Here is a 17497-nt window from a genome sequence, read left to right on the forward strand (position 1 = left end):
TCCAAGTCCCTGACAGAAAAAAGGAATGAAAGAGCAAGTCTATCCTATTCAGAATGTGCACGATTTCATGCATTAGGTATATATATATATATATAGATATGCTGTGTGCTCACGCATGGAATCACAAGGCAGATGTGAACCAAGTGTGTATATGTTCACTTAGATCTTAATATTATACATGTAAAAATGCTAAGGCAGATGCCTTCTTATGGCACTGTTACTGTCCAGTACAAAAATGCCCCTCTACCTCTTCCTACACGCATCACATAAATTCACTGAAGCCTTCCGTGTTTGCCATCTGAGTGATAATGTTATATGAGCCATTTTGATTCCCTAAAGGCTCCATGACCCATATGTAGCACACCTAAAATGGTAAGCAAAAATTGTAGAAAACTTCCTCTGGCTTTGTATGCACACATTTGAGTTTGTGTGCATAAATGTATGAGTGTTAATTCATGTGAAAAAATTCTCCATTGGTAATTTGTCTATGTATGCTTCTGAGTGCATATATGTGAACACTCTACCAAGATGAGCCCATACTTGACACTTAGGCCTTGACCTAGTAAACTCAGCGTGGACCCTTAGCTTAATAACATGTTTTAAATAATGCACAATACCCAGCTATTTTGCTGAGAGGAGATATCTGTTGTATTTTAAAGTGACTTTAGTCCACACAAGCTTTATTTTCCAGTGCTCTGATCCAGAGTGATTTATTTTTGCTGTAAGCTACTGTTTTAATCTGTCCCTTGCAGTGGATACTAACCACTGACTGTTTTTTTTTAATAACCACAAACAAGAAAAAATTGATTCTATCTCAAAGGCTTTTGTGGTTTGATGTTTACTGCTAGCAAAAAGTGACATCAATAGGGACAGCCAATGTTGACAGCGCAAAAAAAATCCTTTGAGAGCACAAATATTGAGCTCTATGAATTTGTAACATTATGTATATGCAGTAAATCTTTTTCCATTGGTGTCCATTATTTGCCAAAAAGCAACAGCAGTAAGAATTTCTGTGCTGAGTTACTGAATGTATCCATTACCACAGTCATTTGGACATGTTGTGTTTTAGATAGCATTTTTGGGTAAAAACCTTATCTTGTAATTGAAGATGCATATTAAGCACATTATTCAAAGCGAACTAATCAAGGCACATCTAATAAGAGTGATGAGTGTTTTGGCTCACGCACAGGTAACTTCCTGTCCTCCCCAAATGATTCAGCTAATGTCACTTCAGACTTAATGGAACATCCAGTCACATTCAGGGTTCACAGCCCACAAAACAGTCTGTGCTTTGTCAGTGTTTTGTCATTATCTTATCTTTGTGTGTACTGTCATGTGTCATGTATGTTGGCATGCTCTCACTGGAAATGAAATGGTCCAAATCAGAAAACTGAACCTAAAATGAGGCTGCATCTAAAATTAGTAGCATTAAAAAAGCATTTTGTGTCACTGTGCTTTGGTTGAATGTCATGCCTGCACTGTGTCGTCAGTCCCCTAATGCTGCTCTAATGCTAACATCCTCTAGTTTACCATTCCTCTATTTCTTACTTTTCTAAAAATGCAAGCATGTATGATACTGACACTAATTAGAAGCAGATATGCTTACTAAAATAGCAGCTATTCAAATATTGTGTTTACAATAAAGTTACTCTACTTTGCGACTCTAAATGCTCAATGGTCATGTTGGCAAACTGTAGTACAGAGTTGTTCTCCTTTGCATAACATGATCCCCCTCTCTTGCACTGGGGCCTTTCTCATGACTCAAGAACTCCTCCCCTACTGACATATCAAACGCACTAGATATCAAGCCAAGAACTGGGATACATTGTATGTGCAAGCCTCTCAAATGACATCTCTTCAGGGTTTACACACAATCAACTGCCAATTGAACAGTTGATTTGCCCAAGATGTGTGTAATTTGTAATGACCTCCAATGTTTGTGTGCAATGTGAAAATAAGGCTTAGAATATTGTCGTGTGAGCCAGGCTTAAGACACTTTGCCCGTGGCCAAACAAATATTTCCAGCAGGCCTCATCTGCCTGATTGTTTGCACTCTGCATTCTGCTACCATAAACATTAAGTCACACCAGATGGTGATGCAACATACTTCAGTCATGAAACACTTTGAATATTACCATTTCAATTATTATCACCTCTGCTGATACAGCCAGTAGGCTCCGCTTACCTTTATCATCCATTCTGATTACTCTGATTAATAATGAAAAACAGGGAACTACTTTGATCATGTGACCTCCTGTGGTGGTATAAATATAGAATCTGTCATTATTTCAAAAGTCATATTTCAAACCAAAGTATCGTGCTTTCCTAACCCCAACTAAATAATAGTATTGCCCAAACCTAACCAGGAGAAGACAAAGTTTTGTCATAACTTAGGCATCCCTAAGTGTGACAGTTGTGAATCCATCACAAACCAAGTTGTCTAGATTTCTAACCCTAAACAAGTCATGCTAATGCCTTAACTAACCAAGAAGTGAGTAAATGCTTTATCAGTGTTATTGCGTTTTGAACTGAACATAGCTCAAAAGTCTAAAAATAGCCATCAAATGTAGGTCTTAAATATGTATCCCAAGATTGAAAACACATGATTGATTGAATGTACTGCAGTAATCGTGCCATCCAACCTCTTGTCAGACTGTTGTGGCTTGTTAAACAGAATGATGTGGAATGTATTTTCCCTACTGCCACTGATACGGGCGGTACTTTATAAGAAGTTGTTTTGGGTCATGTTTAAGTGTATGAATAAAAGATGCTTTTGGTCGTTTTGCTACCAGCTGTTTATCACTGCACTAGCAAGCTTCTCCCCAAACATCAATATTTTCCTTTTCCATGAATAGTTCTCTCTCGCGAGCCTAATTGACCTGCAGCAGCATTTATAACTTTGAACCAGAGTTCGTTACCTAAGCTCAAGCATGATGATGGATAACTTCATGAGGTAGTGAGTGATTAGCTTAAAGCTCTCACAAACAAATACAGTGCTCCATTATTGCTACTTGGACATGCAAATTCCCCTCATTTGCCAAATGAGTGGTGACTTATGAGGAAATGGAGAAACACAGGGTCCAAAATCAGAGGAAGCTGACATGTTAGTTGTGTTTAAAAAGTTAACTTTTTTTCAATCCTCCTCTGACATCTCCTTTAAAGATGTTTAAAGTAATGGTTTGCAGTCACTTGTGAAAAAGAACTAATAAACTGAATGTTTTCTATAAATAACTGTTTTTTAATGTAAAGTTTCTATGTGTTTATAAAAGATTCTGACATTTGAGATAGCAGGAAGTGAAATGCAACACACTTTTCTATTCAGATGCAGATCAGCTACTTTGCTGTTCATGGTTTTATGATTCAAATGTCATCAGCTAATTATATGGCTGTCATCACACCCATAGATACAGCCAGCTGGTTCCCTCCTGGTTACCACCTTGTAGACTCAGCGGGCTAACCTAAGCATGAAAGTCTGTATTTGGTAGTAGAGCACTGTGAAGATCATCAAGTTAGGCAATCAAAATGGCCGGATTGCAGTATGTGTAGTCATAAAGCCAGAACTTACACACTTAAGTATAAGAAAAAAATATTAGGTGAGTGCATTAGGAAACCAAGCAGGTTTTTGAAAATTTAACTGCTGACCTCATTCTCAAACTTTTATGATGCTCTTTCTGCTAAATTATACATAGAGGTGTAAAAGAAGCGACAGGTAAAAGAGAGTAACACAGGACAAGACAAAGGCAAAAAAAAAAAAAAGTGTCTTTTAGATGGTGGTCAGGAAAGAAGTAAGATGGACAGGTCATGGAGCATGAGTAGAAAATAATGGAGAAAGATCAGAATAACATAGAGGTTAAAAAGCAAATGGGTGTCTTCAAATGTTATGACAAGGATTTTTTTATTTCTGCCTTCAATCTTTTTTCTCTTCTCCTCTGTTATTCTTTATTTCATTTAACTTCAAGGTTGCTACAAACATAAAGACACACCGGTTGTATTGACACTCATTCTTTTTCTCATACAAAGAAAATACATTGTATAACATGTGGGATGTAAACTGGGTTACAAAACACCTTCAAGGCCACAAACAGAATAGCTCTACATGAAGCTGCTGTTGCAGAGAGTACAGATAAATTAATTACATAAAGGTAACTCAAAAGGAGAGAAACTAAGTTTTCTTTGTTTTTGACTGTGGTAAGAGAGTTTGACTAACTTAATTTTGGCTCTCACAAGTCAAACTCCTCTATACTTCTTTTGTGCCCATAATAAGCTGATTTTAAGCCTCATCTCATTTCTGAACCAAAAGAACCCAGTTTTCCAGCCTTGTGAATACTGTATGTTAAAGACTAATTAAAGTGTTTTCCCCTTCAAGTAATATTAGTACCTAAACATGGCCACAAAGCAGTGTGCGCAGAGAAAAGTTGCTTTTAGAAATCTAAAATGACTTTTACTTTGATAACTGAGTTGCTCTCACAGAAAAGAAAAAAGGATCAAACCCTTTGATGTTGTGTTGCTCCTTTTTATGCTATTCTAAATCTTTTCCTCTTTGCCTTTATCCCATCAGGACAAGGACTGCTGTCCCAAAGCGCTTTGCAGCTCAACAGTCAGGATGCCTATGCAGCAGCTGGTTACCATAGTAACCAAGGGCTGGCACTTGGGGAAACAGCCTCAGCCCGTAGTGGGCAGATCGGAGGGGCAGTTCACAGCTACAACCAGGTACGTGTTTCTTTTTCATTTTCATTTTATCTTCTCTTACGTCATTTCACCCTAACCACTTTGTCTTCTTTACTTCTCTTCTTCATGTTTATTTATTTATTTTTACCTATCATCTTTCAATATTTTTCTTCATCCCAATTTGTGCTGTTAATTTCCTGCTCTGCTTACCCTCCCCTTATGTTCATATTTACATATCTGTCCTCCTCACCCTCCCCTTGCCTGACCCTGCCCTTCCCTTCACCTGTCTCATGATTTTCCCACTTTCTCCTCCAACCTCTCTAGGTGACATCAAGCCGTGCCGCTGCCCATTTGGTGGGCACAGACTCTCCCTCTCAGTCCCAGAGAGACTCATTTGCCCAGCAGGCCCTTGGCAGCGCCTTTCACATGCCTACAGAGGGTGGATCTACACCCGTTGGACCACCCATGTATTACTCCTGTGCCACTTTGCCTGCACAGGTAAAAATGTTTACAGAAACTGCGTTGCTTCAATAACCAAACTGTATAGATGACTTTCATGTGTTTGTTTAATATTCAATTACCCGAAAGAAAATATTTAGGATGATATTTTGTAGATGTATGTGTATGGCAGCACAGGGTCATTGGAAGTGTGTTGGAGATTATTATCTATCTTTTTTTATCACTGTTTAAGACATCAACATTAAGCAGAATCATATTTTCTGCTCATTAATTTGAAAGTAGGATTAAAACTGTACTTTTAACAACTGTGAAATCTTGCAAGTATTATTACTTATTTCTTTATTAGACATAAGATGAAAAGTCGCATCTAAAATTAGGATGGAACTTCAACTTTCCTCACAGTTTCATTTCATGTTCATTGGTTCCATAAAAGTTTAGAGTCATCCCTTCATGTTTGGTCTGATAACCCCTAGCTCTTCATCAGGAGGCTATCAGAGATTAGAGTTTCTGCTCTCTGGTTTTCCAGCTCCAGGGAGAGTTGTTCATCTCTCTGAAAATAATGATATGAATAAGAAGAGAAGATGAATTTTTAAAGTGACATTCTCCCATAATGAAGTACAAATCATCTTCTGCATTACAGCGTGTGAGCTCTCCTCTGCAGGCAGTGGGATCTCCTACTAAGCTGCAGCGCCTGGGATCAGCCTCCGCCGACATGCCCAGCTACGCCACGCTACAAAGAGTGTCCTCACCCAAACAGTCACCCAGCCGACTCGCCAAATCCTACAGGTTGGTTCGGTCTCAGTCAAAACAGCCGATTTACACCAGCCTCATGTGGAAAACACATTAAATTCAAGACACAAAAGAATAAATCGGAGGAAGGTCAATAAGGTTGTTGAATGCAAATACCTCGACATTTAAATCAAATGTCTGGATTTAAATGATACATCCTACTCTTGAATATCTGTCAGTGCTTTGGAGCAAAATACTTTTGCATGTATTACTCAAACCAGCACAGATACTTAAGCAGCAGACTGTTGGTGGGCCAATCTTTACAAGCTCATACTGTGTAGCCAAATGTGGTTCAAACCCACAGATTTTTAATTTAGTTTCAAGCAGACATCCCAAAGTTTCCAAAGATAACAGATTTTGCAGCCTTAATTTGGAGGAAATGCATAAAACACAGATCAGCAGGACGTATTAATTGTTTTTTTTAAATAAAATATAAACCCTTGCTACATGATATCTAGGCCAAAATGTGAGAAATGTGTGGTTGTTTAGGCACAGCGCTTGCTCAATGTTAAGGGGAAGATCATTGTTTTTGTAAATATTGAAAAAATAAAGCTGAGCCATGAGGCAGTGCTTACTTTATTCATATTTTTCTAACCTCAAACAAAGTGCTTCTTAAACCTAACTGCACTCAGTAATTGATCTAGTATACATTTAGCAACATCTGTCAAACTCCTCTACAGGCTTCCTGTAAGTGTAGTGTCTGTGTCCAACCTCCTAGCCCAGTAATCTCCCAGTGCCATCAAATTTATAAACTGATTTGTGCAAAAAGGAATTCCCCCTTTCATGGCTATTTTAATTTTGAATGGTAAATGTTCATTCCCCTCTCCTGCAGCACCTCATCGCCCATTAACATGGTAGCATCAGGTGGCCCTGGTTCCTCCTCTCCTCTCCCCATGGCTGCCTCCCCCGGGGGAAACCACTCCTCGTCGCCCATCCACCAGCTCAGCTCGGCAGTGGGGAGCTATGCCACCTTGTCGCCCACCAAGCGCATGCTGCATCACATCGGAGCAGACACCTATAAGATCTCTCATGAGCTTTACGCCAACGCAACCCTGCAAAGGCCTGGTAGCCTGGCAGGTAGAGGTCAAGACAATTTCATTACTTCTTTTTATGTGTGATTGTTGGTCATCCCATGGAATTATTTTTAAAATCATCCATAATTCATCTCCCATAGTTGTGCTATTTCCAGATTTTTTTTTCTAGCAGCACTTGCAATTGCATAGAAACCCAATTAAATTAAAACATAATGCATATTTATTATGTTATTATGTCTACAGCTTATTTCAGCATAAAAATGTATTAATTAGCTTTTCTCTTTCTAGTTGAATCCTTAAACTGCTGTTTAATTTATTAAATTAACTACAATAAAAGCAGTCAGATAACACATAACTAATATTTAAAATATGTATATTAGGGTCTTATATTTGTGTTAATGAACCCACAACTTGCCTGATTTGCTGTTCATTGAGAAAGTTTTTAAATCCAACCTCCATCGCCGTATGTTGTCCAGGTTCCAGAGGTTCCTACAGCAGCCAGCACAGTCACCTGGGCTCTGAACTGCGACCCCTTCAGTCTCCAGAACACCACATCGACCCCATCTATGAGGACCGCATCTACACCAAACCCAACCTTAGAGGACAAGGTGAGAAGACATCAGCTGGCAGAGTTTCCATGTTGAGAGCAGAGTGATAATGTTTATGGATACTAAGTGTATAACAGGAAGTTTGACAGAGACCTTGCAGAAACACTTTCACACCAAACAATCCCTAAATGAATTATTTCAGCCTTCCAAAATGTTTTCAGCTGCATCATCATACAATTTAATAACAAAATGAATATGCCATCTGCATATTAGAATATTAATCAACCATCAGTAACAGCAGTAATATGTCTTGCTGGTATCCAGTTAAGGTCTTAACTGCAGTGGACAGCGATCAGAGCAATCTTAGTTTTCAGAATCACTGAGGATTTCATATGGGAAGCTAAGCTAATGAGCTAATGGCTACTAAGACTGGGGTTCATAAAATAGCTAAATTTCAACATCTAATACAAACTAATTTTACTCTAAATCCCTTTTGCATGACACAGTTGTTTACTTTCTTGCTATTTTATGAACTAAAGATCATCCAAGACCAGAGTGTTGAACACATTGTGGCTGCTTATTGGATCCTGCTGCTGATTAATCATGACTAGCAATTCTGCTGGTCTAATGCCAAAACACCAAATACAGTACACAACAGTAAAAATAAATAAAAACAACCCCTAGAAAATCACTAACTAAAAATCACCATCTTTATAGGCTATGTCCACATGGACATGGATATTTTTTAGAAAAGATCATGTCCACACAGCACAGTGCATAACAATAAAAATCACATGTGAATGAACAAAACTGAAATGCTGTCAGGAGCAAAGTTGGTGATCAAGCTCATCTGAAACTATGTTATTTAATCATTAGACTGGCAAAAACAGCTTTCTCACAAATACTGCTGGTTCTGTGTTATGGAAGTGTTGTTTTACGTAACAGATCATAATAGTGTGGATTCAGTAACCTTTGTTTGTCTGAATAGTTAGCAGCTAACTGTATTAGTACTAGCAGAATAAGAAAATAATGCTGGTTAGCCTGTATACACAAATGGCAAAGCTGGATAATTTGAAAATTTTTCAGCATGGAAGGCATTTTCCTAAATGTTTGTTTTTAAAACTGCGTTTGCATGTGGACATGCATTCGGCCTAAACCAGGGCTCTTCAACACCAGTCCTCAAGGGTCACTGTCCCACAGGTTTTAGATGTTTCCCTGTTCCAAGATTCTTGATTCAGATAAAATGGATCCAACAGTTCTGCATGATGACCCATTAATTACAGTCAAGTGTGTTGAAGGAGGGAAACATGCAAGACAGTGCCTTCGAGGATCGGAATTGAGACATGGAGACACGGTCTAAACCTTTGCAAAAGTAAAGCTTTGTAGTAAGCTGCTCTAAAAAAAGTGACACAACTGCTGATGAACTCAGCTGTGAATACAGTGTGCATCCCACTGTACCATGCAATGTTGCACAGCAACACTGAAGTTCATCAGTTAATGAAATATTAAACAAACAAATTTGTGTAAAAATTGTAAAATTCAGGAGTCATTTCCTTGGACTCGTCAGAGTTATTGTATTTTAAACCGCTTTAGTTTCACTTTTAAAATGATGGTAGAACAGAGAGAGAGTAAGAATAAAGGGGGCCTCAGTCACATTCACTGTGCAAACACCAAAGGGTTCCAGCTCGTGTGCCTTTTTTCTATTTTTGGATGTCTTATCTGCTTCTATTATTATCCAGCCACATGTATCAGGTAGGAAATTGCTTATTGATTTTTATCTTGATGCAGATTTTAGAGGCTAAATTGCAGATTTCCCAACATGTGGGACTCAGATGTTGAGAGTAAATGACTTTCTGACAGAAACCCAACCCCCCTCTCCTCAGGGTTTTGTCTGTCTTCTTTTACACCAAAGCCAGGGTGAAAAGAAGCACAAGCATTGGCTGATAATACAGTAATCATCAGTCTACTTAACAAAGATGCATCTCACCATGAGCACTTTTTTCTCTTTGATGGGTTTGTGAGATGGCAAAGCTTCCTTCCTGCTTAATGCTGTCGTCATGGTCATCAATTTGAAAAAATAAAAAAGAAATCCCACCTACCATGCTGGACTATCATCTAATCAATCAGCATGAATTTGTAGAACATGATTGATATTGTTTGTCACTGATAAGTATCAAATTTTTTATATAAATTTGGATGCAGTCTTTCAAAAGAGGTTGCACTCAAAACTCACTGACTTATTGTGGCTGGTAAGTTGATAGGTGGTGTTTGACAGAAATCCCTGAGGGCTGTCTTTGACTGGTAGGCTCTCTACAAAGACAGATCTACAATAGATTTCACCAACCCCTCCCTTTACTTCGAGCAAGAAACTCTATCTTGTCAACCTGGATAAGATTTAGATGTAAAGCAACCTGGTTCAGGAACAATAAGAGAAAGTAGTCTAATTTGTTCCAAATGACAAACCATTCCATTTACATTTGGAAATCAGCAAGAATTATTCACCCTATAATACCTAGAAAAAAAGTAATGGATTAGAAAAAAAGCAGCTTTAAAAGATCAGAAAAGGGTGTGTTTTTTGTTTAATGGTGTCAAGCTATTTTCAAGGCTAATGTGTATAAGATATTTTCATGTTCCATCTGATCATGCAGCACTATTTACCCAATCAGGTAGGCAAATCCAATTGGGGTCTCAATGGCAATTTGTTTCTCAGTCACAGTTTGTTAACTAATTAGCTTCAAGACTGAAAATTAATCTCAATTAATCCCATGGGTGTTAGCTCGGGTGTTTTGCAATGAACGTAAATCAACCATGTCCTAAAATGTTGACGCAGTGCACAAAACCAGCAGTGCACAGGGAGAGAGAAATGTTACTGTTGTCCTCAAGATTTTGTTCCACATTATAAGGTCTCAGAGAGATTATTCAAAGGATTTGAGGTTGTTAAAGCTCAATAATGGGTTGCTTTCAAATGAGCTCAATCATCTTCACTTCTGTGACTGAGAGTGAAAATCTTCATAGCAGCAAAAACACTACATTATCTGTTAAATGCAGTCTTTGTGTTGAAACCTGGTCATTTTCAGATCAGTTCAGGTCACCATCAGGCCTACACCTAGCTTCACCTCACACCTGAATTTCCTCATGCTTTGTTTAGGTGCCTGTTGTCTAGTTAAACGACCCAGCTCACGTCCCTCAAAACAAGCCAGTGTATCCATTCTGAATATTGTTGCCCAGATGGTTCCTGATCCTCTGGTTATGCTAATTACCCAGTTTTAAGTGAAACATGGCCAAGAAAACAGCCAAATGAATCCCAAATATGATCAGCTGCAAATGCTTTTAGTCACATGGAGAAAGACAAATAGTGGGAATCCACACAAGACAGAGCCACTAAAATTTAGCATTTTGACATTTTAATATGTGTTTTAGAATTCATCCCACAGTAATTATATGATTGATGTACAATGAACACAGGCGTTGATTTTAAAACAAGGACCAGTTACAACATTGTTTTCAGAAGGAAAGAGAAATAAGACAGAGGGCCTTAACAGTGATGTTAAGTTAGATCTCCTTGTTGGAACGAAGCTAGCTAAAACCACCTAAACCTCTAAAAATATTAGTTTGAGGATGGATTGTTACACTTTTGCTACTGACAGTTGTTTAGTTTGTTGCTGCATTTTCTTAACCTCAGAATGTCCATGTAAGATGTCCACAGCACACACAACACAGTTTGTGTTGAAACATTGATTACAGCCATGCAAAGCCTCAATATAGCATTTCTTTGCGCTGCTCTGATGTTTTTGAGGTCTGAGTTGTTTTAGATGGTGAAAAAAGTTGCTCTTCTGTGGCCCTATTTTGATTAGCTGTTAGCTTAAAAGCTTTATTGCTGGATAAAAAAAATAGATAAAGAAAGAAAAAGAAATAAGAACAAAAACAACTTATCTCTTTAAAGCTCAATACCACTGGCAGATGCTAGGATCAAAAATGTCTTTGACTCCACTGAAATGAATTTTCCCACAATTCACTGCAGCATCATTAGCCGCACTCATTCTGTGTGATGGCACATTTTAAAGTAATGACATAATATTATAGAAATCCTCTTCATTAAAACACATTTTTTGCAATCCCCTGTCAAACATCTCTCTTTAGCCCCACTAATTTTGTCCTTAAATGATCACTTCTGGCTTCAGAAAATTAAGATCTCCACATCCAACATCTAAATTAGAATTTTCCAGATAGCAGATCAGTTGTTTGCAGTTTATCTTTTACTTACATTTTATTATGGCAGTTTGTCCAGTTGTTTTTTTTTCTCTCTCTGCTGATTTAATCAGCTAATTCTGAACTCAGTTATGTTAATGCACATCTCAACGAGTAGGCAGTCACTGTGGTTTATTAAGCTGAACCAGCTCACATAAAGGATAGTCTGCTTGTGTTGTAAGGCTGTTTATACATGTCATCATAAACAAGCCTTACAGGAGCCTGTCATGTCTTATGTGTTTTTTTTTTATTTCATTTTTACATATATGTTTAATTGTTCTGCTTTTGTCTGTTCAAGTTAATTTACTGTGATTATATCTTTCAAATGAAAAATAAAATCATTTGGTGAGTTGACCTTTTCATGTAAAATAACCCCATCTGTTCAGTTGATGTTGTCTCTGGTTTGTTTTTATTTTCTGTTCCATGACTTATGTGTTTTTTACTTTCTCCCTTTGTTCCATTGTCGCTGGTGTTGTTGCTTTCTGCTACCCCTGCTTGTGTACATGCATCCTTTGTGTTGGGGATCATGTTTGGTTGGGATTTCTTCTTCCCCCCCACCCTCTCTCTCAAACCCCAGTGGTGAACCAGTTGTACCAAGAGGTCCTCAACTATCTGTTTTATCCCTACACTCCTCTTCCCACTCTAGCCCCGTCTTCCCCCGGTGTTGATCCAATCCCCTTGCAGCGAACAGGGAGCCAGAGCGCAGCCGGCACCTTTCAGAGAGGTAGCTTCACAACAGGAGGCGGAGCTGCTGACTATGCCAATCCATACCGCACTCTGCAGTTCTGCCCATCCACCGAGTCGCCTTACAGCAAGTCAGGCCCTGCCCTTCCTCCTGAAGTTGCTCTGGGCCGGTCCCCATCAGTGGACAGCATTCAGAAGGATCCAAGGTGAGAAGAAACATATTTGTATTTAGGTATTATCTCTGGCTTGGTGATGAAGCCCTTTCCTCTGCTCCCTTTCCACTTTCACTGAACTTACTGAGGTCCAGATTCACCAAACTAAATGTAATTTTTGTTAAGTTATAAGTGTTACTTAGAGAATATTAAGCTTTAAAAGTAAGTATTCATTTAACCACAAATCAATGATAAGGCCTTGTGTTGCTACCACTTTTATGCAGTAGGCTAATCGTCATGATCTGACAGACAGATGCAGTAAAACTGGCTGAATCTGGGCTTTAGTATACAGCACACATCACGCCACATCTTTCACTGTCCTCTCAAGTTTGCCTATTGTTGGGGCTTGTTTTCACTGCCGTTTGAATGCCTGTACACACCTCTTGAACCAATTCTGAAGTTTTCTGTGGCTTGTAGGAGTGAAGTACCTCTTTGTCAGTGGCAATCAGTCATTTTCTGTGCAGCTGGGAAACACATTTGATGTGGAAAGTCTGCACGAAGTCTGCTTGTAGTGGAGCAGAGCTCTCTGTTCTAGTGTGGGTGTGTGGTAGAAACAATGACAAATAACAAAACGTGAATAAGATAGACGCAAACAAAGTCAGCCTGATAGCTGCTTTTTTTCCTTTTGTCTCATTTAAAATAATGTTTGAAGCACTATTCCAAATATGTCTTGGATTTTTTTTCTGTCTAAGCCCTTTCTTTCTGACTAATGACTGCACAGAGCAGCTGTCAAAGATAGAAGCAGCCTCGTTAAAGTTGAAGTGTCTCTCTATGACATTTCAGCTCAGAATACAGTGATATATATATATATGTATGTATATATATATATATATATATATATATATATATATATATATATGTGTGTGTGTGTGTGTGTGTGTTAATTAGTGTTGAATTACTTGTTACTGTGTTTTGGCACAACTGGGTGCTTAGAAATTTGTCTGTGTCATTAGGACAGATATCTCCTGATCCTGCTGTTATCATTGCTCCTTCCTTCACCATTGTCCCAGTGGTTTTTTTTCTCTGTGCACATTGTACTCACATTGTGTGTTTGCGCTCTCTTTTGAGGCTTTGAAACATCTGCCACATTAAAAAAAAAATCAAAGAAATTGACTGGCAATGCATGGCATTTTGCTTTATGTTTACTTACATGCACAATCAACATCAGTGCTATTACCATTTGTGGCCATCCCAAAAGATTGGTGTCCTTGCTGCATTAAAGGGAGGGTCTCCAAAACCTATAATTGTATTGTAGCATAATGATTAAACTTTTCCTTATCAATAAATTAATAGGGCAAGCATGGTGTGTCAAAAAAAATCCCATTCAAAGACTCAAGCCAACTTTTAGTCAGTCCTCACATTGTTCTATGACTTGCATACTTTTACTGTGACACTTCATGCTGCAGAACTAATTGTGTTAGAGGGCTAAAACTTTTTCTGTATTTCCCTTAAAACAGTTTGAAACTTTAATTTCTGGCCAAAATTGTAAGAGGGCTCAATAAGTTGTGCTTTATATATTTATTTGGTTGATAGTAACATCCGCTGAAGTACGTTGTGCAAGACTAAGATAAAGCTCTGCAGCTCAGTTAAGAATATAAGTGAAGAAACATTAAACCCAATGTTAAACTGTGTCTCACTGATATGATTTTACCTGTATGTTATGTGTTGCTCTTGATAGCCTATAACACATATACAGGAAGCATAAACTAGACCAGGTTGTAGCTGTAAATATAAAGTATGTTGTCGTTGTCTTTTTATGGGATTTACTGAGAGTTAAAAATAATCTGTAGAATATCACTAGTTCTTATTACTAGTTCTTTCACATACAATACATGCAATACTTGGGAGATTGGCACGTATGTCAACATAGCTTTTGAGTGCTGACACCAAGCTGAGTCCCACAAATGCACTATTAGACTTTGATGTTATTAAATATACAACTAATGGTTTGCATCATGTTGCCTGAATGCTTCCTTCCAGAAAAAAAGGCAATGCAGTAAAAAAAAAAATCACCTCACAATTTCTGCACCTTCACTGTGACTTTGCAACATTTTGGAATTGCAAACACTGTCATACCTATTGCACTATTATTGTTGTGAGACTGGTCTGTCTCACCACTTATATTATTAGCACAACTTTCTAGATTATTTCTAAACTTAGCACAAAAGTTAATAAAATTTCTGTTGGCTCAATTATTTCTCGTCTTTGATAATATTAATGGGTGCTGTATTATACATTGTTGAAAAGTGTAAATAGTCAAGCATAACTTGTAAAGATTGTGCTTCTGTGAAATAAGTTTATATGTGCTTCAAACAATCAGTATCTACTCAACTGTTAATTCTCATGAAATCATAAAATGCAATCTAAAACTAAAGCACTGGATAAATAAATTAAATCTAAGTGTTTATAGCAGTTTCACACAAAAAAACAACTGTTTTTAGTGTGATACAAACAGAGTAGTCACCCTTAAAATATATGTAAAGCCTGTAAATATTATCTGACTTGTGTTGTGTAACCATATATCTACACAGAGCAGGCTTAGCGCAGCTTGTCATTTGCTATTTAGCTAGTTTGCCACCAGCCGCTTTCTGAAAAAAAAGCCATTCAATTACAATCAGCTGAGGAAAAAATGCTAAGAAAGAAAATATAATCCTTCATTACACATGGAGGATTTTGTCATCCATGCTATACTTCAAAAGCTAAGTTGACTTAAAGGCCGCCTGAACTTTTTTGTGCTACATTTGCAATAGCAGCCATTGGCTAACAGTACAACTTCATGCACAAAAAGAACAGGGACAAAAAGAACAAGCACAGTTTTGTTTTGTGCTAAGACCCTCTCTTTACCTGACACACCTGCCATCTTCCCACCACCCACTCTGACTGCATGTCCTTCACCCTCTCCACTTCTTCCACCATTGCCAGATAACTAAATGTTGAGAGAGAAAGATGAGTCTAGTGACTACATATTGATTTTTACTCACTAATCATCACTATTATGACAATTATTGAATAATTTGATGCCAGACAGCCAACATATACCTCTCTCTTGTTTCTCTCTGCCTGTCCCCCCTCGATAGGTACGACCCCGAATTCCTTGTGTGGAATCAAAATCAAGCCGAGCAAAGAATGACAAAGTAATCCAACTATTTATTTATACATATGTACATTTTGTCTATCTATTTTACCTTTGTCTCATTCACTGAATCTCTCCATCTTCTCTATATGGCACCAATATCTGATGAAGTTGTTAATGGCAGCATGACAGCATTTCACATTTGTATTGTCACCCATTTAGTGATTTATTAGGCAGGGATCACCTTTATATCTCAGTGCTCACTATGTTCTAGATTGGAGGTTAGAGCAGGGTTCATTGCAACATGACGTGACATGAAAATACAAATGAAGAAGCTGTAATTTCTGCATAAGACAAACAACAAATTTAAGTATCTGATTACCAAATCAATTAAAAATCAGTTTGAAGACATTTGGCAGCAAGAGCCTGTGTTTATTACTGTCAGTATTCCTCATTCTCTCCTTTGGCTTCCCATCTATCCATCTATCCCTTTCATCCATGTATCTACTTGTTGGTTAATTCAGTCATTCATTTGTCTTCATTGTCTGTCCAGGTGATGTCTGAGCCTGTTTTGTGTTGGCTGTGTTAATGTGGCTTGCCCTGTTTTGATTTCAGCTCCTAACTTTGATTTTTGGCATAGTGGTACTGATCTTTTTTATCTTCCAACAGAGAGTAAAAATAAATGTCCAAAATGTTGAACTTGTGCCTTTAGTGACTATCTAGCCAAGGATACTGGCAGGAACATACCGTAACCTAACAACACGGACATACACTAGCACGATATAGTGTTAACTGATAATACTGGATGGGACACACTATTCTTTAATAACACTGGCACAGCACAAGGGTTAGAACTGGTGATAGTCTGATCAATCAACTGGACAAATAATACAGGGCTCATTAATTGTAAGACTTACTCAGTTTATACTTTTTACCTGCTCTTACAGGCAGAGTACACATCCATATTTTTGAGTGGTGTAAAACAAGTTTAGCACCAGTGTTGCCATCTTGGTAGTTTTATCTCCAGATTTATCCCCTTTGTTCTCAAAACAGCAACTGGCAACCGATTTTATAACTTTTTAAACAGACATTCCCAGTACTAGCCCACAAGAACAAGGTCTTCTATCTACTTCTACTCTGTTCAGTCAGTTCTCTCTCTTGGTGAACATTATACATAATTTAATGTAGTACTGCACAAACATTGATTTTAACTTTTTACCTGTGACTTGACTGATTATTTTGTAAGGTGATGCTGTGCTTAACGGGTCACTAAATCTAAATCTATCTAAACTGTTAGATCAAAAAATAGATTTCCATAGCTAAAGTACCCTTTGTAAGAGTTACTATGTTAATTAGTGATACCTGACCCCAGTTCCACAGCAGTTCTCTTTAACATTTTGTGGAGATGTTGTAGCCATGCCTTTAGTGTTTGCCGAAGGTCCCTGTTAAGTGACAATCCTGAAAGCAACATAATGTTAGCTTTATTATTAGACCTATCAACATTGTAAGCTAATGAGGTAGAGACAAGGTGGAAACTGGCTTGGATATTCACTAACAGTATTAGGTACAACACTAGCTCATGGTACTGAAGATGGCTCATTGTTAGCTAACGATGACACATTGTTAGCTAATGCTGACACATTGTTAGCTAACAATGACATGTTTTTAGCTAACGATACTGATAGAGATGAGGTATTTGCTATAGTAAGAGTATAAGGTTTGACTTGAAATTGGTTAACAATACTGCAACAAGCATTCAACAATTACAGACATGATTTTTTT

The 17497-nt window shown here is 37.9% G+C and overlaps 1 protein-coding gene across 9 annotated transcripts in view; it reads left to right on the forward strand.

The window, feature by feature from the left end:
- Positions 1–17497, forward strand: part of ctnnd2b (catenin (cadherin-associated protein), delta 2b) — a 170677-nt gene that overhangs the window by 99228 nt on the left and 53952 nt on the right. For 3 of the 9 annotated variants that reach the window (XM_041993031.1, XM_041993033.1, XM_041993037.1), the window contains 7 exons: positions 4559–4710; positions 4993–5166; positions 5768–5913; positions 6749–6999; positions 7427–7558; positions 12393–12636; positions 15720–15776. In XM_041993031.1, the coding sequence (XP_041848965.1) occupies positions 4559–4710; positions 4993–5166; positions 5768–5913; positions 6749–6999; positions 7427–7558; positions 12393–12636; positions 15720–15776 (1156 nt within the window). The remainder of the gene's footprint in view (positions 1–4558; positions 4711–4992; positions 5167–5767; positions 5914–6748; positions 7000–7426; positions 7559–12392; positions 12637–15719; positions 15777–17497) is intronic. The other 6 variants (XM_041993032.1, XM_041993038.1, XM_041993035.1 and 3 more) reach the window with 4 other exon arrangements.

This window comes from Melanotaenia boesemani, chromosome 8, assembly GCF_017639745.1.
Source record: "Melanotaenia boesemani isolate fMelBoe1 chromosome 8, fMelBoe1.pri, whole genome shotgun sequence".
NCBI lineage: Eukaryota > Metazoa > Chordata > Actinopteri > Atheriniformes > Melanotaeniidae > Melanotaenia > Melanotaenia boesemani.